The 22,506-nt window shown below is 23.5% G+C and overlaps 10 protein-coding genes and 1 non-coding gene across 11 annotated transcripts; 5 read left to right on the forward strand and 6 right to left on the reverse strand.

Annotated features, from left to right (window-relative positions):
• Positions 1 to 250: 250 nt before the first annotated feature.
• Positions 251 to 3,004, reverse strand: tgrM2 (IPT/TIG domain-containing protein; the record flags this gene model as incomplete). The annotated part of the gene is made up of 2 exons (XM_631497.1): positions 251 to 2,856; positions 2,947 to 3,004. The coding sequence occupies 2 exons, from the start codon at positions 3,002 to 3,004 to the stop codon at positions 251 to 253; spliced, it is 2,664 nt and encodes an 887-aa protein (XP_636589.1).
• A 661-nt stretch (positions 3,005 to 3,665) lies between these two features.
• Positions 3,666 to 6,382, reverse strand: tgrM1 (IPT/TIG domain-containing protein; the record flags this gene model as incomplete). The annotated part of the gene is made up of 2 exons (XM_631498.1): positions 3,666 to 6,154; positions 6,310 to 6,382. The coding sequence occupies 2 exons, from the start codon at positions 6,380 to 6,382 to the stop codon at positions 3,666 to 3,668; spliced, it is 2,562 nt and encodes an 853-aa protein (XP_636590.1).
• A 1,451-nt stretch (positions 6,383 to 7,833) lies between these two features.
• On the forward strand, positions 7,834 to 8,565 carry DDB_G0288713 (hypothetical protein; the record flags this gene model as incomplete). The annotated part of the gene is made up of 2 exons (XM_631499.1): positions 7,834 to 8,223; positions 8,347 to 8,565. The coding sequence occupies 2 exons, from the start codon at positions 7,834 to 7,836 to the stop codon at positions 8,563 to 8,565; spliced, it is 609 nt and encodes a 202-aa protein (XP_636591.1).
• Positions 8,566 to 9,165: 600 nt separating this feature from the next.
• Positions 9,166 to 9,852, forward strand: DDB_G0288737 (hypothetical protein; the record flags this gene model as incomplete). The annotated part of the gene is made up of 2 exons (XM_631500.1): positions 9,166 to 9,555; positions 9,631 to 9,852. The coding sequence occupies 2 exons, from the start codon at positions 9,166 to 9,168 to the stop codon at positions 9,850 to 9,852; spliced, it is 612 nt and encodes a 203-aa protein (XP_636592.1).
• Positions 9,853 to 10,128: 276 nt separating this feature from the next.
• gadB (glutamate decarboxylase) lies at positions 10,129 to 11,616 on the forward strand (the record flags this gene model as incomplete). The annotated part of the gene is made up of 2 exons (XM_631501.1): positions 10,129 to 10,653; positions 10,750 to 11,616. The coding sequence occupies 2 exons, from the start codon at positions 10,129 to 10,131 to the stop codon at positions 11,614 to 11,616; spliced, it is 1,392 nt and encodes a 463-aa protein (XP_636593.1).
• A 248-nt stretch (positions 11,617 to 11,864) lies between these two features.
• DDB_G0288717 (hypothetical protein) lies at positions 11,865 to 13,616 on the reverse strand (the record flags this gene model as incomplete). Its single annotated transcript, XM_631502.1, has 2 exons — positions 11,865 to 12,966; positions 13,072 to 13,616. The coding sequence occupies 2 exons, from the start codon at positions 13,614 to 13,616 to the stop codon at positions 11,865 to 11,867; spliced, it is 1,647 nt and encodes a 548-aa protein (XP_636594.1).
• A 764-nt stretch (positions 13,617 to 14,380) lies between these two features.
• On the reverse strand, positions 14,381 to 14,543 carry rnu1d. The gene has a single exon. It is a non-coding gene (small nuclear RNA).
• Positions 14,544 to 14,922: 379 nt separating this feature from the next.
• Positions 14,923 to 17,359, reverse strand: scfd1 (Sec1-like family protein; the record flags this gene model as incomplete). Its single annotated transcript, XM_631503.2, has 5 exons — positions 14,923 to 15,012; positions 15,109 to 15,499; positions 15,591 to 15,983; positions 16,046 to 16,809; positions 16,976 to 17,359. The coding sequence occupies 5 exons, from the start codon at positions 17,357 to 17,359 to the stop codon at positions 14,923 to 14,925; spliced, it is 2,022 nt and encodes a 673-aa protein (XP_636595.2).
• A 478-nt stretch (positions 17,360 to 17,837) lies between these two features.
• On the forward strand, positions 17,838 to 19,316 carry prpD (hypothetical protein; the record flags this gene model as incomplete). The annotated part of the gene is made up of 1 exon (XM_631504.1): positions 17,838 to 19,316. The coding sequence occupies one exon, from the start codon at positions 17,838 to 17,840 to the stop codon at positions 19,314 to 19,316; it is 1,479 nt and encodes a 492-aa protein (XP_636596.1).
• A 347-nt stretch (positions 19,317 to 19,663) lies between these two features.
• Positions 19,664 to 21,026, forward strand: DDB_G0288721 (hypothetical protein; the record flags this gene model as incomplete). Its single annotated transcript, XM_631505.1, has 2 exons — positions 19,664 to 19,666; positions 20,883 to 21,026. 2 exons carry the CDS (start codon positions 19,664 to 19,666, stop codon positions 21,024 to 21,026), a joined length of 147 nt encoding a protein of 48 aa, XP_636597.1.
• A 129-nt stretch (positions 21,027 to 21,155) lies between these two features.
• On the reverse strand, positions 21,156 to 22,342 carry DDB_G0288723 (UPF0553 family protein; the record flags this gene model as incomplete). Its single annotated transcript, XM_631506.1, has 3 exons — positions 21,156 to 21,430; positions 21,528 to 21,699; positions 21,824 to 22,342. 3 exons carry the CDS (start codon positions 22,340 to 22,342, stop codon positions 21,156 to 21,158), a joined length of 966 nt encoding a protein of 321 aa, XP_636598.1.
• Between the last annotated feature and the right edge of the window lie 164 nt (positions 22,343 to 22,506).

Consider the following 22,506-nt stretch of genomic DNA (forward strand, 5'->3'; position numbering starts at 1 on the left):
AAAAAAATTTTTTTAGATTTTGAAAAAAAAAAAAAAAAAAAAAAAAAAAAAAAAAAGAAATTTAGAATAAAATTTTTATTCACAGATTTGGAAAAAGTGAAAAAACAAATTAAGAATAAATTTTTTTTTTTTTTATTTAAATCAATAAAACAATAAAGAATGAAATTTTTTTTTTTATTTAAATTGATTTCCAAAAATAAAATTATACAACAAAACTAACCAATTTTAAAAAATAATTTTTTATTTTATTTTAAACAAACAAAATAATTAAAATTAAAAATAAAACAAGAGAAAATAATTGGCAAAATTTAAAATTATTAGAGTGATTATTTTCATCATTTTCGGAATGATTATTATTATTGGTATTGGTTTTATTATTACCATTTGGAATTGGAGTTGTTGATTTTGGATTTACAGAGGGAGATGGAGATTTAGAAATAAATGGAGACAAAGATGGAGATAAAGATGGAGATAAAGATGGTGATAAAGATGGAGATAAAGATGGTGATAAAGATGCAGACAAAGATGGTGATGGAGAAATTGTTTCAAACGGTGTTTCAGTTTCTGGTGGACTCCATTCAAAAATTGTATCACCAACAGATTGGCCATTTATAGTTACGTTTATGAATGACTTTGGTTTATCACTTGTAATGGTATCATTTGTTACAATTAATGGTTCTAAAAAACATTCAAGTTTATTAGAATCGAAAACAACTATATCACCACAGTTTCTAGAATCAATTGTAATACTGTTTAATTCATTCTCTGCAAAATTGGTTCCAGTTATTGTAACATTACCACCTTTAATTTGGTCAACTTTTGTAGTGGATAAAATAGTTGGTGGATTGTATGAAAGGGTTAATGGAGATGGGAGTTGTACATCGTCTACAATTAATATAACTAGATTATTTTTTCCACTACCTTTTGGTGCCATACATTCTAATGTTGTTGGACTGGATATAGAAACAGAGTCACATGACTTTTCACCAACCATTATAGTAATTGTTGATTTACTATCAAAGAAAGAACCAACAATTGAAACACTACCGCCATCTGTATTTATAGAAGAGATTGATTTGCAAATTGGAAGAATTGAAATTTTGAAACCATTAGAATCACTAGATAAACCATCAACAACAATAATGGCATTGTTATCAAATTTAGCTGTTTCTGGAAGTGTGAATGATGCTACACCATTTTCAAGTGAATCTGCTTTAATAGCGCCATTGTTTAAAGTTAATTCCACAAGTGATGCATCAGAACCAAGGTTTCTACCCTTAATCTCTAAAATATTTTCTTTTTGGGTTGGTTCAAGTTCAAATGGTGGTTGATAACTAAAAGCAATTCTATATGGTTTATGAGTACCAAAAGTTACAACGGCAACCATTTTATTACCAGTACCAGAAGAAAGAGTACATGAAAGTTTTGAAACATCAATAATTACATCTGTACATTCAATTGGATTGGTTTTACCTGTATTTTCAATTTGAATACTTGGTTTAACACCTGATGGATTCAAATAAAATCCAGATATTTCAAATGGTCCACCTTCCGTTGGGGCAAGTGTTAATGGTTCAGTTAAAACTGGAGTTGTGGTAAAATCAAGTTTATTTGAAATATCTTTATTATTAGAAACAACAAAACTGCCACTGAAAATTTTTGAAGGTAGGGTAAATACCAAAACATTCTGAGCATTATCATCATCAGTTGGACTAATGGTGTTTTCTTGATTTTTTTGATCAGTGATAATAATTTTTGAAGTACCCATCGTACCAAGACTTGTTCCTTCAATTGTAAAGTTAGTACCAGTTTGCTTAATATTTAAAATTTTTGGAATACCATAGGAATATTCTAAAACATTGGAATTGGAAATATTATCAATATTAATTGAAACCTTCAATTTTTTTATTCCACCTTTTGCAGTAGAGTGTGGTAATTTACAAATAATTTCACTTGAAATTTGGCTAATAATATCACAATGATAAGATCCAATGGTAATAGAGGTTTTTGATGTATCACCTGATGCACCCTTTAAGCATTTACCAGTTATTGTTACAACACCACCAATCACTGGAACGGAATTTATTGATAAAGGTAAAGGAGTAAACTTTAGTTGAGAAAGAGATGAAGATAAACCATTCACATCAACTTTAACAGATAAGGATTGGGTTAATTTTGGTTCATAATTAAATACAATTAAATCATTATTAACTGATACAATTGATGAAGCTGTTAATACTTGACTTCCCAACTCAATCTTTATTAATCTTTTATCAGTGTAAAAATTAGAACCACTTATTTTAAATTGACCATTTGATGATGATTCAATTTTATGGATAGACGGGGCAGCAAAATTTAATTTGAAGGTTGAAGTTCCCAATTGAACACTGAATGAACCAGATCCACCCAAGTTTTTAACATTAAATTTAGTTGCATCTTTTGGAATTGGTGGATCTAAATTTAATTTTTTGGTTTTACCACCAATAATTACATTTAAAGTTTTTACATCATACCCAAATCTCAAAAAATTACCAGTTACCAATGATAACCCAGGTTCAGTTGATGGTGTAAATTTCAAATCTCTTGGCGGAGGTATTGGCAAACCAATCATTGGATGCTCAGTTGTTTTATCTTTTCCATCCATATATTTCCCATTGAATGTAAGAGTTGAACCAATTAATTTTGTAAAATCTAAATCTTTTGATTTACAAATACAACCATCTTTACCCTTTCTAGTACATGTAAACAATATTTTTACAGTTGGACAACTCTTATCTGTCAATATAATATTTGTTAAGAATTTATCAACTTTACTTCCAACATATACTAATTTCTTTCCTTCAACAGAAACATTAACTAATAATTTTGAAAAAAAAAAAAAAAAAAATAAATAAATAATTAAATTTACAATAATACTTTAAAATTTAATTTACAACAATAACTTACATCCAGCCTTAATTAAATTAAAAAAAGATATAATTACCAATAAATATAGTATTTTCATTTTATTAATTAAAAAAAAAAAAAAAAAAAAATTAAATTCTATAAATATAAAAATTTTCATGTACACCAATTTTTTTTTTTTAAAAATTAATAAAGTAATATTAAATAAAATAAAATAAAATTTAATAAAATAAAATATTTGATAGATTTAAGGATTGGTTTAAAAAAATACTTGGTAGAAATTAAAGACGAATTGTCCGTTTATTATTTGATATCTTTCTATTGCCATTTTCAATTTATCATATTAAATTTTAAAATATAAACAAATTCTGCATTTTTCTGAAAAATAATATGTTTACCTCATCTTTTATTCATTTATTATTGTCAAAAAAAAAAAAAAAAAATAAAAAAAAATAAAAAAAAAAAACTACCACTAACCACTAATTAAAGAAATATTTTTTTTCATAATCTTAATTAAGATTATATGAGTTTTTATTTATTTACATCTTTATATAATATTTTATAATATCATTTTATATATATATATTTTATTATTATCATTATCATTATTATTATTTTTATTATTATTATTATTTTTTTTTTTTATTTTTTTTTTTATTTTTTATTTTTTTATTATTATTATCTTTATTATTATTGTTAGATTTTTTTTTTATTTTTTTTTTTTTTTTTATTTTTTTTTTTATTTTTTTTTTTGGTTATTTTTAAATTATTTGGATTAGTAATAATAATGAGAAAATTAAAATTAATGAATTAGAAATTTTAGAAGAACTATTTTCAATGTGTTTATCTATTGGAGATGTTGTTGGTTTTTCAGTTGGTTTTTCAGTTGGTTTTTCAGTTGGTTTTATAGTTGGTGCTAATGTTGGTTTAGGAGTTTCAGTATTGAGTGCTTCATTATCATATTCAAATACTTCACCATTAGCAGATTGACCATTTACAGTAACATTTACGGCCAATTTCTTATTTGTTAATGAAGGATCTATTGTTGATTTTGAAATTGAACAAGTAAGTTTGGTTGAATCTATTACAGAAACATCTTCACATGATTTACTTCCAACATTTACTGTAATCAAAGTATTTTCAAAATTGGTACCATAAATAGTAACTTGACCACCTTCAACTTGTTTTACACTTGTTGATGACATAATGGTTGGTGGACTATAATCTAAAAACAATGGTGGTGATAATTTTGATTCAGCATCTTTAACCATGAATGAAACAGCATTTTTAATACCACTTCCTGGTGGAGCAGAGCAAGTAAGTGTTTGGGTATCTACAATAGTCAAAGAATCACATGAATGATTTCCAACCATAATTTTCAAACCAGTGTCCTTTTTATTAAAGAATGAACCTTTAATTGTCACAGTTGATCCAGAGGTTTGTGATTGAGTAATTGATTTGACAACTGGTTGAAGCTCGACATCAAGTTGGTCAGAGTCTGAGTTTTTAATACCATCAACTGAAATGGTGGCATATGAATCACTCAATAATGTACTTGGCAAATCGAATGAAACAGTACCATTTTCAAGAGAGGAAGCTAACAGTTCGTTTCCGTTCATGTCTAACTTTATATATTTTGAATTTGGACCAAGGTTTTTGCCACTAATTTGTAATTTATTATCAGACATTTGTTTTGCGACTAAAGAACTTGGGGATTGGTAGTTAAAATCTAGTGGAATTGAGTTTTCACCAATAACAATTGTAGATTTAATTGAACCACATCCTGGTGCAAGTTTACAAGTAGCAGATGATGAATCTGGACTAATTAAGAAATCTGAACAATCAACACTTTGATTTCTTGCATCCAAAAGGGAAATAGTTGCTTTTGCTTTTGAATCAAGATAACCACCGATGAAATTAATTTCTTGACCATCTGTTGATGGGAGAGCTTTTAAATTAGAAATAAATGGTGTTGGTGTGACATCAAAATTATTTGAAGTATCTTGACCATCATAGACTGTAACTGCACTCTTTGATGAGTTTGTTGGTAAGTTAAATGTTAAATAAGATTCCTTTTCATCATCAAAACCTACAACAGAAAGGTCAAATGGGGTTGGAGAGCCACCTGTTGCAACACGAATAACTGAATCGGTTTTACCCAAGTTTGAACCGGTAATAGTGAATAAAGATGCTCCTGGTTTTTGGTCAATTTTGGTAATTTGTGGTATTCCATAAGAGTATAATAATTGATTGGTATTTTTAATACCATCTATAGTAATAACAACTTTTAGATCCTTTGAACCATTCTCTTTTGAAGCAGGTGGTAATTGACACATTATTTCTGTTGATATTTGAGCACCAACAACAGCACATGTGTATGCACCTACTAAAACAGATGTAACAGATGGACCAGATCCTTTTAAGCATTTACCAGAGATAGTGATTAGACCACCAGTTCCTTTAGAAACAGATTTATCAATTGCTTGAGGATATGAAGGGATTGTAACATAATAAGCAGCAGTTTGGGAATTACCACCGACAGTAATAAGTAACGATGAGTTTGAAGAATATTTTGAATCATAGTCAATTAAAATTTTTGATGTATCACTTGAAGTAATTGAAGCACTAAGATCATCCTCACCCAATTTTACACTGATAACCTTTTTATCGATCCAAAAGTTTTGACCACTGATTGAAATTTGATTATTTGTAATTGCCACTGCGGAAACAACTGGTCTAGAAAAGTTTACCGGAAAACTCATAGAACCAAATGTAACTTTCATTGAACCATAACCACCTGGACTTTTAACCATTATTTTGGTTGCGTCAGTATTTGATGAAACACCCAATGACACTGGTTTTGAATTGTAAACACCAGGAAGAGTTGTAACATCTTCACCAAATAATAAGAAATCTCCAGTCATAAGAGCAGCTGTACCAGCCATTGTTGGTGGTTCCCATTTAACCTCAGTTGGTAATGGTAGTGGAATTTGATTGGCTTTAATATCATAGGCAATTACTATATTTGGGGTTTTTAAATTTGCTCCCCTTAGAGTTAATTTTCCAGCTAATTTTGTAAAGTCCATATCCATACTCGTACAAACAGGGCTATTGGCAGATGGAATTTCACAAGTGAATGTAATTGAGTAATCTGGTAATATTTTTTGGGAAGTTAACAAAATTTCAGTAATTTTGAAATCTACATTGGCACCAGTATATATTAACTTTTTTCCTTTAACAGATAAAGTATCTTTTTTTAAATGTTTAAAAAATATATTAAAAAAAAAAAAAAAAAAATTATTAGTAATCTATTTTTAATCTATTTTTTTTTTTTTTTTTTATTATTATATTTAAATTTTTTTATTTATTTTATTTTTTAATATTATTTTTTGATTTAAAACTTACAACCAGCATCAACAATATTAAATATTGTTAGTGATAGAATAAAAAATAAAAATAAAATTTTATTTATTAACATTTTTTTAAATTAAAAAAATATATATTAGTAAAAGTAATATATATATTATATATTATATATTATTAATTTTAATAAAATGAAAAATATATAATGAAATTATAATATAATAACTTTTTTTTTATTCTTTTTTTTTTTTTTTTATTTTTTTTATTTATTTATTTATTTTTTTTTTTTTTTTTATTATTATTATTATTTTTATTTATTTTTTTATTTATTTTTATTTTTATTTTAATAAAATTGAAAATAATTATTATTCTAACTGCTATAAATGATTTTGTATTATTTTTTATATGAACTGAGGATTCAAAAAACCCATTAAACACACAGCATACAAACTCTATCAAACAGCATGCATTTACACCCACTTTCAAACAAATACAAATATATTTTTTTACCACAAAAAAAAAAAAACACATTATATTAATCTAGATTTATATGGTATTCAAAAACAACATTATTTTTTTTTTCTATTTTAGGAATCTATCTTAATGTTGTCAAATTTTTTAATTGAATATTGTTCTATTTTTGTCTCCAAAAAAAAAAAAATAAAAAAAATAAAATAAAAAAAAAAAAAACAACACAAAACATGATTACTTTACTTTTTTTTTTTTTTTTTCTCCAAACACTACAAATCAAAAAAAAAAAAAAAAATAAATAAAAATAAAAAAAAATTAAAAATACTTGAAAATAACACATACCAAAAAAAGACATTGAAAAAAAAAAATTATGTGTGGAGAGAGCGTTAAAATAATTAAAATATTGATTATTTGAATAACTGACCACCACACTCACCACCACACCATTGGTTAATATTAAAAAAAAAAAATTCTCCATTGTTTGGATAAAAAAAAACAACCGCCAAATTAATTTTTTGAAATTAAGTAAAAGTAAATAAAAACATAAAAAAGAGATAATTACCAAAAATTAATTTTATCTGAACATTTCTATTATTTAATTAATATTTAGCACCCAAACCAATTTAAAAATTTTAATTAATAATTAAATATTTGAAAAATTTGTTATTTTATTTAAAATTTTAAAAAGAATTGTAATTTTTAAAATAATTTTAAAATTAATTATTTAATTAATTATTATTTTAATTTTTTGATTATAATAAATATTCTCCAACCAATAATTAAATATTATTTAAATAATTTTTTAAATGATAATTAATAGTAATAAAAAAAAAATTCAGATTCCCTATAAATCTTTTTTTTTAATAATTTAAGTTCATTGGACTTAAATTTACTATGTTTGAAAAAAATGATGACGGTGTACCCCCAAAGATAAAAATAAAAATAAATATTTATTTTTATTTTTATATTTTTATTTTTAATTTTTTTTTTATTTATTTTATTACTATAATTATTATAATTATTATTATTATTATTATTATAAATTAATTATTATTACTATTATTAATTATATAGTAAATATTATTCTTTGGAAAAATGGGTGTAGGTGATAATGAAAATCCAATTGTTAGTTTTAAGTTTATTGTAACATCATTATTAACAAAATTAATTGGTAGATACTTTAAAGAATTTGGTTATACTGAATTTATTTACTATTCAATTTTTTTTTTTGGTCAAAAGATAAAATATTTTCAAAGGGATCCCGATGAAAAACCATCAATTTTAAAGATGATACTTCCACTAATCTTTATGATTTTAAATGTGATTTTTGCAGTTTATTATTTCAATGAAGATTGTAAAGAAATTATTTCAAAAAATAATGACCCCAATTTATTTATTGGATTAATATTACTTAAATATTTATTTCATAATAATAATATTACACATGTTATGATTCATATTACTGATATTTATTTAAATGCTATTGTAAATATAATATAATTTTTTTTTTTTCAAAAAAAAAAAAAAAAAAAAAAAAACACAAAAACACAAAAAAACAAAAACACAAAAACAAAAAAACTTATAATTCTTTATTATTTAATTATTTAGAAATTTATTGAAATTATAAAACTAATGATAAAAGAAATAATACTAAATTATTATGCAAAAATGAATAAACAATTAACAAAAAAACCATTTGAAAATTTAGATGGTGCTGGTGGAGATGATAGTGGTGAAGATGACTATTTTGAAGAAATAATGTGTGTAAACAAAGGTGAAAAAGAAGAATATTATGAAAGTAGAAAATTAAAACAAAAAATAAATTAATAAACTTTTTAAAAAAAAAAAATTTTAAAAATTAAACTATCCATAAATTCAAAAAAAAAAACTCTCGATTGTTTGAATAATAAAAAAAAAAACAGCCGCCAATTTAAATGTTTGCCATTAAGTAAAAAGTAAAAAATTAATTATTATTTGATAATAAATATTGTTTAAACTATTATTATTTTTTTTTTAAAATGAAAAAAAATATCATATATTAAAATGTAAATAGCCCAAGTTGGCCCATTTTTTGTAAAAGATATTTTTAAATGGGAATTCATAAAAAAATAATTTAATAATTTTTAAATTTAAAAAAGTGCGCAAACTCGGACGATTTGTAATAAAATCTTTTTTTTTAAAAAATTTAAGTTCATTGGACTTAAATTTACTATGTTTGAAAATAAATTATGACCGTGTAATACCAAAAAAATTAAAATATAAAAATAAAATTTTATTTTTATATTTTAATTTTTTTTTTTTTTTTTTTTTTTTTTTGTAATTATTTTAATTATTTTTGTTATTACTATTATAATTATTATTATTATTTTAAATTTATTATTATAAATTTATTATTAAATTATTAATTAAATATTATTTTTTTGAAAAATGGTTCTAGGGGATAATGAAAACACAATTGTTAGTTCCAAGCTAATTTTAACAACATTGACAACAAAATTAATTAGTAGATACTTTAAGAAAGAATTTAAATTTAGTTATTTTATTTACTGTTTAGTTTATATTATTGGTAAAAATATAAAATTTTTTAGAAGGGATCCAGATAAAAAACCATCAATTTTAAAGATGAATTTTCTACTATTGTTTGTCTTTTCAAATGTGCTCTCTGGGGTTTATTATTTGTATCAAGATTGTAATGAAATTTTTTCAAAAAACAATGACCCTGATTTATATTTAATTGGATTGATATTACTTATTTTTCAAGATGATAGTTTTCCACATGTTTTTATTCATATTACTGATCTTTATTTAAATATTACTGTAAGTATAATATAAAAAAAAAAAAAAAAAAAAAAAAAAACACAAAAACTAATAATTCTTTATTATTATATTTAGAAATTTATTGAAATTAGAAAACAAAGAAAAAAAGAAAAAAAATTAAATAAAAAGGCAGAGATGCACAAAAAATTACAAAAAAAACCATTTGAAAAAGATTTGGACGGTGCTGGTGGAGATGATAGTGGTGAAGATGACTATTTTGAAGAAATAATGTGTGTAAATAAAGGTGAAAAAGAAGAATATTATGAAAGTAGAAAATTAAAACAAAAAAAAAATTAATAAACTTTTTAAAAAAAAAAAGAAAAAATATATTAAAAAATTAAATTGTCGGTCAATTAAATAAAAAATTCTAAAGGGAATCTATTTTAATTTTCAAAAAAAAAAAAAAAAAAAAAATATTATAAAAATGATTTGTTTTTTTTTTTTTTTTTTTTTTTTTTTTTTTTTTTTCAAACCGTCATATAAATAGATTTTTAATTTTAATTTTTTTTTTTTTTTGATTAGTTTGTTTTTTTTTTTTTTTCTTTTGGAAAATATTAAAAAAAAAGATAAAAAATGCCATTACATATTGTTGATAAACATAAAAGTTTATATGATAACTATGTTCAATCAGCAACAACCGAAGAGATAGCAAAATTTAAACTTGCTGATGATCCAAATGAACCAGAAACAATTAAAAAACTAATAATGGATGAATTATTATTGGATGGTAATTCTAAACAAAATTTAGCAACATTTTGTCAAACTGATCTCGACAAAAACATTCATTCAATTATGGATAAATGTATAGATAAGAATATGATCGATAAGGATGAATATCCACAAAGTGCTGAAATTGAAAATCGTTGCCTTCATATTTTAGCAGATTTATGGAATGCTCCAGATAGCTCAGACACTATTGGTTGTTCAACAACTGGTTCAAGTGAAGCTGCAATGTTAGGAGGTTTAGCATTAAAATGGAATTGGAGAGAAAATAGAAAAAAACTTGGTTTACCTTATGATAAACCAAATATTGTTACTGGTCCAGTTCAAATTTGTTGGCATAAATTTGCTTTATATTTTGATATTGAAATTAGAGAAGTAATTATTAATAATTATTTAATTTAATATTTAATATATTTAAAAACTCATATTAATATATATATATTTTATTTTTTATCTTATTTTTTTAAAAAGATTCCAATGGAAAATGGTCGTTATGTTATGAATTCAGAAGAAGTTTTGAAAAGAGTCGATGAAAACACAATTGGTGTGATTCCAACTCTTGGTGTAACATTTACATTACAATATGAAGATGTTTTTTCTATTAGTAATGCACTTGATAAATTTGAAAAAGAAAGTGGTATTAATATTCCAATTCATGTTGATGCAGCAAGTGGTGGATTTGTAGCACCATTTATTCAACAAGAGATTATATGGGATTTTAGATTACCACGTGTTAAATCAATTAATGCATCAGGACACAAATTTGGTTTATCACCATTGGGTGTTGGTTGGGTGGTATGGAGAGAAAAGAAAGATCTTCATAAGGATTTAGTATTCAATGTGAATTATTTGGGTGGTAATATGTCAACATTTTCATTGAATTTCTCACGTCCAGGTGGGCAAATAATAGCGCAATATTATAATTTTTTACGTCATGGTCGTAATGGGTATACATTAATTCAAGATGCTTGTGCACAGCAAGGTATTTTCATCGGCAAAGAGTTAAAGAAAATGGGAATTTTTGATTTAATTTATGATGGTACTGGTGCACTCCCAGGTGTTTGTTGGACAATTAGTAAGAATTTACCCTCTGAACCATTATTTAATCTTTATGATTTATCTGAAAAGTTAAGAAGTAGAGGTTGGCAAGTTGCATCTTATTCTTTACCATCATCAATGAATGATGTAGTTGTATCACGTGTTGTAATTCGTCATGGTTTCTCTAGAGATTTATCTTCATTATTCGTTAAAGATGTTCAAAATGCAATTGAATACTTCCAAAAACATCCAATTTTAAGAAGTTTAGAAAAAGATGAAGGTGAAAATTTCCATCATTAAAAATAATATTATTATATATTTATTAATAATATAAGAAATAAATATAAATTTATATTATTAAATTAATTTTTTTTTTTTTTATTAATTCTTTTTTTTATTTTTTTTTTTTATTTTTTTTATTTTTTTACTATTTCAATATGAATTAACTATAATAAAATGAAAATGAAAAATGAAAATAATAATATAAAAATAGTAATTATTATTATTATTTTTTTTTTTTCCACTATATCTTATTTTTTTAAAAAAATTTAAACTTTACTTTGATTTTTTTGTTCTTTTTCTTTACATTCGTTACATTTATCTTGTAAGAGTTCGTGAAGATCTGGGGAAATGTAGAGATTACCATCTTTATTGGTTTCTAAATCTTCGAGATAACAAACAAAGATTGTGTCTGTACCAATACCAACGATATGAGTGAAAAGATTGAAGATACAAAAAGCGAAAATTGCAGAGAGAGCAATAGTGATTGGATTGAGAGATTTACCCATACCATACAAGAGTGCAGTGGTGAAGAGAGCAGAAGCAGCTGAACCCAAAATCTTACCTAATAATAAAACCAAACCACCAATGAAATCCATAATGACAGCATTGAACATATTTCTAGAGATGAGATCGAAACATTCCTTTGTTGAGGTACAGAATGAATGACCATGCATTGCTACGTAGATGTAACCAAATTTGTTGATCCAACGAACGATTGATTCAATACAACCCAAAATACATTGAAGACAAGATACTACCATTACAACCAATTTGTTGGTAGCGTTACTGTTCTTACAGACACGTAACATGAATGCCATAAATTCGATAAAAGCAATGAGTAATGAACCAAATGCTAATGAACCAAAACTTGTACTCAAAGCTCTACCCAATGAACGATAGGCATTCTCTTGACCAACCAATGATTTACCAGTTGGGTCACGTGAGAAATACCAATTTGAGACGACACCAGCAACACAATGTTGGAATACAGCACTAATAAAAGATGATGCCCAAAAGAAACCAAAGATCATAAAGTACATAAGATTTCTAATTTTGGTGTTGAATGCTGATTGTTCTTGTTCACTATCGGTTGAATTTGCTTCTGATGAGGTATGATCATTCAATGGATTGACTGTTGAGCCTGGAATACTGAATAAATAAATGAATGAACTTGTCCAATATGCAATGAAACCAATGAAAAATAATACAACTAATGATGCAATAACAAATACAGATGGACTACGTTGAACACCTCTACATGTCTCTGTAAACATTGCACATGTTAAATCAATACTCTTTCTAAGATAAACAATTACAACTACTAATACTAATGTACAAATTATAATACAACCACCAACAATCATTGTACTTTTTTTTAAAAAAACAAATATATAAAAAAAAAAAAAAAAAAAAATTAGTATGTGTATTTTTTTTTTTTTTTTTTTTTTTTATATATATATATATAAAACTTACCTTTCACTACCTTCTTTATGACCTAAAGCCATAAATAAACCACCTAAAGTTGCAACTAAAGCAACACCAACACATAAAGTGAAATAAATGAAGAATCTAGTGAAAGATTTTAATAATTGAATCCAAGCTGCACCCAATGCAATTGCTAATAAAACAGAGTAAATGAGAATATCTTTATCTCTCTTTAATTCTGCTACTAAACTTTCAAGATGTGAAACAAAGTATTGTTCAATTGGATTTTCAGATGAGGTAGTATTTGTATTAAAACCTGGAATTGATGGAATATTTGGTGCATTTGGTACCAATCTACTTGGGTCACCTTTTGTGTAGGCAATACCCGAAATTGCTGCCATACCACCAATAACTAATAAAAAGAGAATTGTGAATAAAATATCATTACATTTTCTTGAACTATGTTCTGGTTGTAATCTAGTTGATGGTGAAGATGATCCTCCTCTACCATTGCTATTATTATTATTACCATTATTAGCAACTCTTGAATTTGTTAATAATGGTTGTTTATAATCTTCTTCTGGTGCCCACATTTTATTGTGTGTTCTATCTACTATATTATTATTTCTTTTCTTTTTTTTTTTTTTTTTTTTTTTTTTTTACTTTATTTTTTTTTTTCTTTATACTATTTAATTTTAATTCTGAATTTTAATATTTAATATTTAATATTTGTTGACAATATTAATAAAAATTTTGTTATGTGTGAAATTTTTCTTGAGTATTTTTTATAAAAAAGTTAATAAAAAAAAAATAAAAAAAAAAAAATTAAAAAATTAAAATTTTTTTTTTTAAAAAAAAAAAATAAAATAAAAATTAAAAAAAAATATTTTTTTTAACTCCTGAAAAAATGATAACTCTCTTAAATTATTGGATTTATTTTTAGTGCGGAAAATGATCAATTTTAGAATAATTTAAAGAAGTATCTTTCTTGGGTTTTTTTTTCTCTTTTATTTATTTTATAAAAGATATAAATTTAAAAAAAAAAATAATAAAGCTTAAACACAAAAAATAAAAATAAAGCTTTAACCCAAAAAAAAAAAAATAAAAAAAAAAATAAAAATAAAAATAAAAATAAAAATAAAAATAAAAAAAAAAATAAATTATTTTTTTTTAAATTTTACACTTATTCCCATTTTTTTTTTTTTTTTAACAATGATTTAATTTTATTTATTTTTTAATATGAATTTATAATATAAAAAATAAATAAAAATAAACACTTCCCTAATTTTGAAGTATTATTATTTTATTTATTTTTAATTATTTTTTTTTTTTTTCATTAAAATTAATTAGGGGGTGTTGTGGAAGTGCGCTAGCGCAACATCCACGACTACCATAAATTTGTCACTTGAATCCTCTTTGTGGAAGATCATACAAAAACCAAACCTTAAAGTGCAATGGTCTGAAATCTTTGAAATCAAATATGCCTTTATGATCACATATTGACAATGACTGGTAAGTATGGTTTTAAAAAAAAAAGTTTAAACTCTATATAAATTAACATTAATAATAAAATCATTTATGGTTTAATTTTGGAATTCATTTCTTTTAAAATTTTCGACAATCCAAAAAAAAAAAATTTCTAAAAATAGAAAATTCAACAGAAAAGAAAATTCAATAATCAACTAAAAAATAGAACACTCAAAAATATACAAAATGAATGTATATTATTATTATTATTATTATTATTATTACTATATACATATTATAATATATTAAACATGATCATTTTAGAATTTAAAGAAATATCTCATCTTTTTATTCTCTAAATTATTTTAGGTGGCAAATAAATTTATATTTATTTTTTTATTTTTTATTTTTTATTTTTTATTTTTTTTTATTTTAATTTTTATTTAAATTTTTAATTTGATTTAAAAATTCTTTCGATGTTAATAGTTCATTTGAACCATAAATAATTTTTTTATTGTGTTTCTAAAAGATTAAAAAAAAAAAAAAAAAAAAAAAAAATTAGTAAAAAATGAATGAAATTAAGTAAATATAAATATATTTTTAAATTATATAAATTACCTTTGAAAAATCTTGAAGATTTTGATATTCTACATAATTACCACCACCAACAGTGAAAACAATAGCTTCTTTAAAAGGAGTTGTTCTTTTTGGAACATTTGATTTATTTTGAATCTTTGGATCCAAATAAAGATAATCAGCATCCAAAGTATTCTTTAAATCCATAATTGATTCTACGATTCTAGTTACAAATAAATCCTTACTCTTTGGTAATAATGCTCTAACACCTTGTTGAAAGAAATTTGTAAATGATTCAACACCTTGATAACCTGTTACACTTGTCATCATTTGCATAAATCCACCAATTTTACCTGATGCCGTATTACTTGATTGAGTACTTGATTGATTAACATTTGCAATTGCTGTTAAACTTTCATTAAATGCTTTTGTTCTAATAATAGTAATAATAATAAAAAATTTAGTATTTTATAATAAAAATAAATAATAATTTTTTAATTGATTTTTTTTTTTTTTGATTATACTTTTTAAAGAAATCTAAAGTTGATAAATCAGCACCCATTTTAGTTAATGCATCTTCATATTGATCCATTTCAGATTGTGGTACATTTTTAGTTGATAAAAAGTAAATGATAAGTAAACGAATTTTATCCTCTAAAGTACCTCTACCACCAGTTTCACCAACTATTGGCGAGGTGATTAAAGAGTGTAATTCTTTTTTATCAGTTAATGATCTAGTGATAATTGATTCTTCCATTGCAAAGAAGCAATCAATTTGTCTATCACGAATATTCTTTGTTAAATCAGTTGCTAAATTTGTATGAATATCAATTAATCTTTTCTTTTCATCCATTTCTTGTACTAAATTACCTAATCCTTTTGTTTTATTTTCATTTGATTTTTTATTATTATTATCACTTAAAAAAAAAAAAATTAGTATAATATATAATATATAATATAATATATATAATATATTTACAAATCATCACTATCATCAAGTTTAATATCAGTAATTTGTTGTAATTTTTCCATTTGTTGATAATATTCATTAATTTGAGATTTAATTTCACCAGCAACACTTGAGAAAGCAGCACCAGTATTTGAAGACCAAAAAGAATCAGAGGAAGAATCTAAACCATAAGATTTCTTTGAGGTTTGACCATTTTGAGTTACATCGATACGAACTTGATTTAAGGACATATTTAGTACATCATGAACCAATGCTTGATAGGTCCATGGATGATGAAGACAAACTGATAAATCTACATTTCTATCCAACAGAATTAAAACAGGTCTATAGAAACTTGATAATTGTGAACCCATTTCATTCATATTACTAAACACATTTGATCCACCACTACTTTGTAATGTTGTTGATATTCTTTTCTCCAATGCTAAAGCTATCATTTCAGCCGCTGAATTCTTTGGTGCTCTAATGATTGGTACAACGCCCAATGTAACCAATACACTAAATAAACTATCTACAACCATATCAATATTCTCTTGTGCTTGAGTATCCTTTATACGTGTATCATTAAATGATAAATAACTATCTCTTGGATTATTTAATACAAATAAATCATTCTCTAATGATATAAAATTTAAAAATTGATCATAAACTTTACTAATCATTGATACTGAATCTGATTGAATAGTTAATGTTGCTAATTCTTCCATTAATTGATTTGATAATTTACTTGCAAAATTTAAATAAATATTATCATATAATTTATTTTTACAATCCTTTTTTTAATGATAATAATAATAATAATAATAATAAAATTTGAAATTAGTAAATATAGATAGAAAATTTATTATTATTATTATTATTATTATTATTATTATTATTATTATTATTATTATTATTATTATTATTATTATTATTATTATTATTATTATTATTATTTACCTCTGCAATTCTTTTAATATTATCAGAAGTTGGTAAAACAAAATAAATTGCAGGAACATCTTGAATTGGTTGTCTATCAGAATGGAGTGGTAAATATAATGTTACACCTTGATTACGTAATGCACCTTTAGTTAATATTGGTGCTATAATATTTGAACAATGGGTATCGAAAATTAAAACTTTCCAAACTTCTTGCCAACCACTTATAGCTTTATTATTATTATTATTATTATTTGATGATGATGATTCAGATTTCAATGATAACATTTTATTAATACTTTCAATTTGTTTGGTTTTAATTGAAAAGTTATTTGAAAATTGATCAAATCCAAATCCACCACTTCCCATCATACCTGATGAAGATAATGATGAATTTTGATTCATTTTTCTTTTTTTTTATTATATTATATTATTATTTGTTTATAATTTATTTTTATTATTTTTATTTTTATTATTATTATTATTATTATTATTTATATGATTTATAAAAGAGAATTAAAAAAAAAAAAAAAAAAAAAAAAAAAAATAACCTTTTTTTTTTTTTATATTTTCAAAATTAAAATAAAAAAAATAAAAAAAATTTTATTTTGGAAAAAAAAAAAAAAAAAAAAAAAAAAATTGACTAGGCGCGTGAATAAATTATACACGTGTTCAAAAACACATACTAAAACAAATAATAAAAAAAAAAAAAAAAAAATAATTAACAAATAATAAAAAAAAAAAAAAAAAAAATGAAAATATTCAACAAACACACACATTGAAAAAATATATATATAAAGTAATTTTTTTATTATTTTTTTTTTTTTACATTTAATTCTTATACAGGAAAAAAAAAAAAAAATTGGAAAATAAAAAAAAAAAAATGAATAATAATATTGAACAAAAATGGGATAAAGTTTTAGAAGATATAGTTGATTATGTGATTGGATTTGATGTTGAAGGTAATTCAAAAGAAGCAATGGAAACAGCATTTTTAGCATTATTCGATACAATTGGTTGTGGATTTTTAGGATTGAAATCTACTGGTTGTACGAAATTAATGGGACCAACAATTCCAGATACTAGAATTCCAGGTGGATGTAGAGTACCAGGTACAGATTACCAATTGAATCCAATTGAAGCTGCATTCAATATCGGTTGTATGAATAGGTGGCTGGATTTCAACGATTGCTGGTTGGCAAACGAATGGGGACATCCGAGCGATAACATTTCTGCAATTATAGCAGCTGCAGAGTACATAAGTAATGATAATATCAGTAAAAGTAAGAAACCATTATTAATGAAGGATATACTATGTGCAATGGTGAAATGCTATGAAATCCAAGGTGTGTTGGCATTGGATAATAGTTTCAACAAGATAGGACTCGACCATGTTATATTGGTTAAAATTGCAAGTACCGCCGTTACATGTCATTTATTGGGTGGTTCGAGAATACAAATATTGAATGCACTTAGTAATGCATTTATCGATGGCCATCCATTGAGAACGTATCGTCATTCCCCCAACACGGGCTCAAGAAAAGGCTGGGCAGCCGGTGACGCCGCCTCAAGGGCTGTCCAATTATCACTAATGGCAATGGCTGGCGAGATGGGTTATCCCACCTGTTTAAGCGCACCTAAGTGGGGATTCTACCATGTGTACATGTCAGACAAGCCATTCCAATTCAACCAACGATCAAACTACTCAACCTACGTCATGGAGAATATTCTATTCAAAGTTTTATACCCAGCTGAATTTCATGGCCAAACAGCAATTGAATGTGCAATTCAATTACATCCAATATTTCAAGATAAAGGTGGCCTAAATTCAGTTGAATCCATTACAATTGAAACTACTGAACCTGCAATAAGAATAATCGACAAACGTGGCATACTTCGTAACCCATCGGACAGGGACCACTGTCTACAATTTATTGTATCGGTTGCTTTGATATTTGGTGAATTGAAATCATCACATTACGAAGACCAAGTAGCCATCAAAGACACCAGAATCGATCTACTTCGTGAAAAGATAACATGTATTGAAAACCTTCAATTCTCATTAGACTATTTAAATCCTGATAAAAGAAGTATTGCAAATTCAATAACAATTCTATTTAAAGATGGTGAAACTCATAAACATCAAATTGATTATCCAATTGGTCATCGTAACCGTCGTTCTGAAGCCATACCATTACTTCAACAAAAATTTTTAAATTCTTTAAATTCAACTCTTTTCACATCTTCTTCAATCGATCAAATTAAAAACCTTTATGAAAATCCTTCAAAATTTAATAATCTTTCAATTTTAGATTTTATGTCAATATTTTCTTTATCAATTGCTTCAACACCAATTTCTTAAAAATTAATAAAATAAATAAATAAATAAATAAATTAATAAATAAATAAATAAATAAATAAATAAATAAATAAATAAACTATTATTGTTTTTAAACACTTTTTTTATTTATTTTAGATGGAATTACTTTTTCTTTTTTATAGGTATTGTTTTTTTTTTTTTTTTTTTTATTTAATCAAATTATCTATTTTTCAATCAATTTGAATTGATGGATCAATGAAAGTATTTGAAGAGAAATGTTAAATCCTTAAAATTATTTAAATTTTTTGTTGAGTTTCTAAATTGTTGAAACTATTATTAATAAACTTGCTATAATATCATCCAGGCCCAACAATTTTTAGACAAAACATATGGTAAATAATGAATTTCAAATTTATTTGAATAATTATAATAGTAAATGGCGTTGGCAATGCAATCATCATTATCTCAGAGATTTCATTTCTAACGCTATTTACAAATTAAATTATTCAAGTAAATATAAAGTTCATTATCTACCATTTGGTTTGTATAAAAATCATTTGGGCAAAGATGATAGAATATCCAAGTTTATCAATAATGGTTTCAACGTTTTATAAACTCATCAAAAAACTAATTAAAAAAAATAAAAGTTTAATGGTTGTCAATAGTTGTTTTTTTTAATTTTTTTTATAATTTTTAAAGTTTTAAAGTTTTACCTTTTATTACATTCTGTGCAATTGTTTACCACATTTATTGGGAATTGGAATTTATAATGTAATAGATCTATACAATTGTTAAAATGATTAATTAAACTTGGATTGATAGTTGTACCAATTTTTTAAATTTACCATAAAATCCAAATGCTCTTTTGTTTGTTTTATTCATTAATTGTAATTTTTTTTTTTTTTTTATTATTGTTTTTTATTTTTAACCAAAATAATTTACTATTTGTTGAAATATAAATATAATTTTTTGTTTGTGTAAATAACTGAATAAAAAAAAAAAAAAATTTTATGTAAAAAAAAAAAAAAATTTTATATATATATGTAAAAAAAAAAAAAAAAAAAAAAAATAATGTTTGGGAAAAAAGAAAATAAAAAAATTAAAAAAAATTAAAAAGTTAATTATAATAAACAATAAAAAATAATAATAATAAAAATTAAAAAGTTTTATTGTAAAGTTGGGACAAAATTCTAATTGCACAGAATGTAATGAAAAGGTATAATTTTAAAACTTTATATATAATAAAAAAAAAAAAATTAAAAAAACTACAACTATTGATAACCATTTAACTTTTATTTTTATTAATTTATTTTTTGATGAATTTTGACTATTATCACCACCAACGCCTATAGAATTTTTTGGCAAGTCAAATGGTAAATAATGTACTTTAAACTTACTTGAATTACTTAAATCGAAAATTGCGTTTGAAATGAAATCTCTGAAATAATGATGATTGCATTGCCAACGCAATTTCCGATTTAAGTAATTCATTATTTATCATATACTTTGCCTAAAAAATCTTTTGGCGTTGGTGATATAATAGCCAAGTTTATCAATAATGGTTTCAACAATTTGGAAACTCAACAAAAATATTTAAATTATTTAAAGGATTTAAAATTTTTCTTCAAATACCTACATTTCATTGATCAAATTAAAAATCTTTATAAAAATCCTTCAAAATTTAATAATCTTTCAATTTTTGATTTCATGTCAATATTTTCTTTATCAATTGCTTCAACACCAATTTCTTAAAAAATAATAAATAAAATAAATAAAATATAAATAAATAAATAAACTATTATTGTTTTTAAAAACTTTTATTTATTTAATTTCATTTAATTTCATTTTTATTTTTTATTTTTTATTTTTTATTTTTTATTTTTAATAAAAGATTGTAAGAGTTCTATGATGTGGTGGTAATTTATCTAACATAGCTTCACCTCTACCCCATAACATCCAATCAATTTCCAATGCTAAAAGTTCACAATGACCTTTATTAAAGTAATCTCTCATCTTTTCAACGACATGAACTGTTACAGCTCTAATTTCAAGTTCCATTTCTGAACCAACTGGAATTTCAACTTTATTTTTAATCATTTCTTTTAATTCTGGTGAATACTCAATAACTTTTAATTCTTCTAAAATTTGTGGTACTCCTATACATTTTTAAAAAAAAAAAAAAAAAAAAAAAGAGAAATTATTATTAATACATATACATACATATATAAATTAATTTTTAAAAATAATACATACTGTAATCAGCAAACATTGTTAATTGTTTGATATCATCAAATTTACCTAAACCTCTACCTTGATATGCACCCCATAAATCACCAACGAAAATTTGAGCTCTTTTATAAAAAAATACTTGTTTACCTTTATAAATTGCACTATCTCTAAATCCCCAAAAGTATTTTGTTACCAACTATATAAACATAAAATATAAAATATAAATGTAAATATTATATTATTATTAATTTTTTTTTTTTTTTTTTTTTTTTTTTTTTTTTTTTTTTTTTTTTTTTTTTTTTTTAATTAAAATACATTACATCAACTAAAACTGAAGCTTTATTATTTGCAGATAAAATCATTTCTTTAATGCTACCATTAAAATATTCAATTAAAACAGTACCAACTTCTCTAATTAATCTAACACGTTCTGAAGTATTTGGTAAATCTTTACCAAACCATTGATGAATAGTTTCACTTGTAACTTTAATTAATTGATCAGCATCAAAACATTTTGGATTTGCAATTAATGCATTCTTTAAACCTCTTGCTAAATGATGATATTCAAATTCTGAGTCTGGCCAAAAACAAAAGTTTAATGTATCCAATACTAAAATATATTTTGCAGTTAATTCTGTAAATGTTGATTCTTTATTTTCAATATCAATATCACAATAGTGGAACCAATTATCTGCCCAAATTTCTTTATGTGCTTTAATTTTATGTTTATTTAAAAAATCCTCACATTCTTTATCTAATGCTTCGTTATTAATTTTAACATGCTTTGATAATCCTGATACCCAAGCTGTTGTTTCACGTACTAATGTTAATGGATTCATTATTAATATTAATATTAATTTGTTTGTTTATTTATTTGTTTATTTATTTGTTTATTTATTTATTTTTTGAAAATATAAAATATATTAAAAGGGGTGTTGGGAAAATAAAAATAAAAATAAAAATAAAAAAAAAAAAAAAAAAAATTAAACGATGTTCAAAATTA

The sequence above is a fragment of the Dictyostelium discoideum genome (genome assembly GCF_000004695.1).
Source record: "Dictyostelium discoideum AX4 chromosome 5 chromosome, whole genome shotgun sequence".
Classification (NCBI taxonomy): Eukaryota; Evosea; class Eumycetozoa; order Dictyosteliales; family Dictyosteliaceae; genus Dictyostelium; species Dictyostelium discoideum.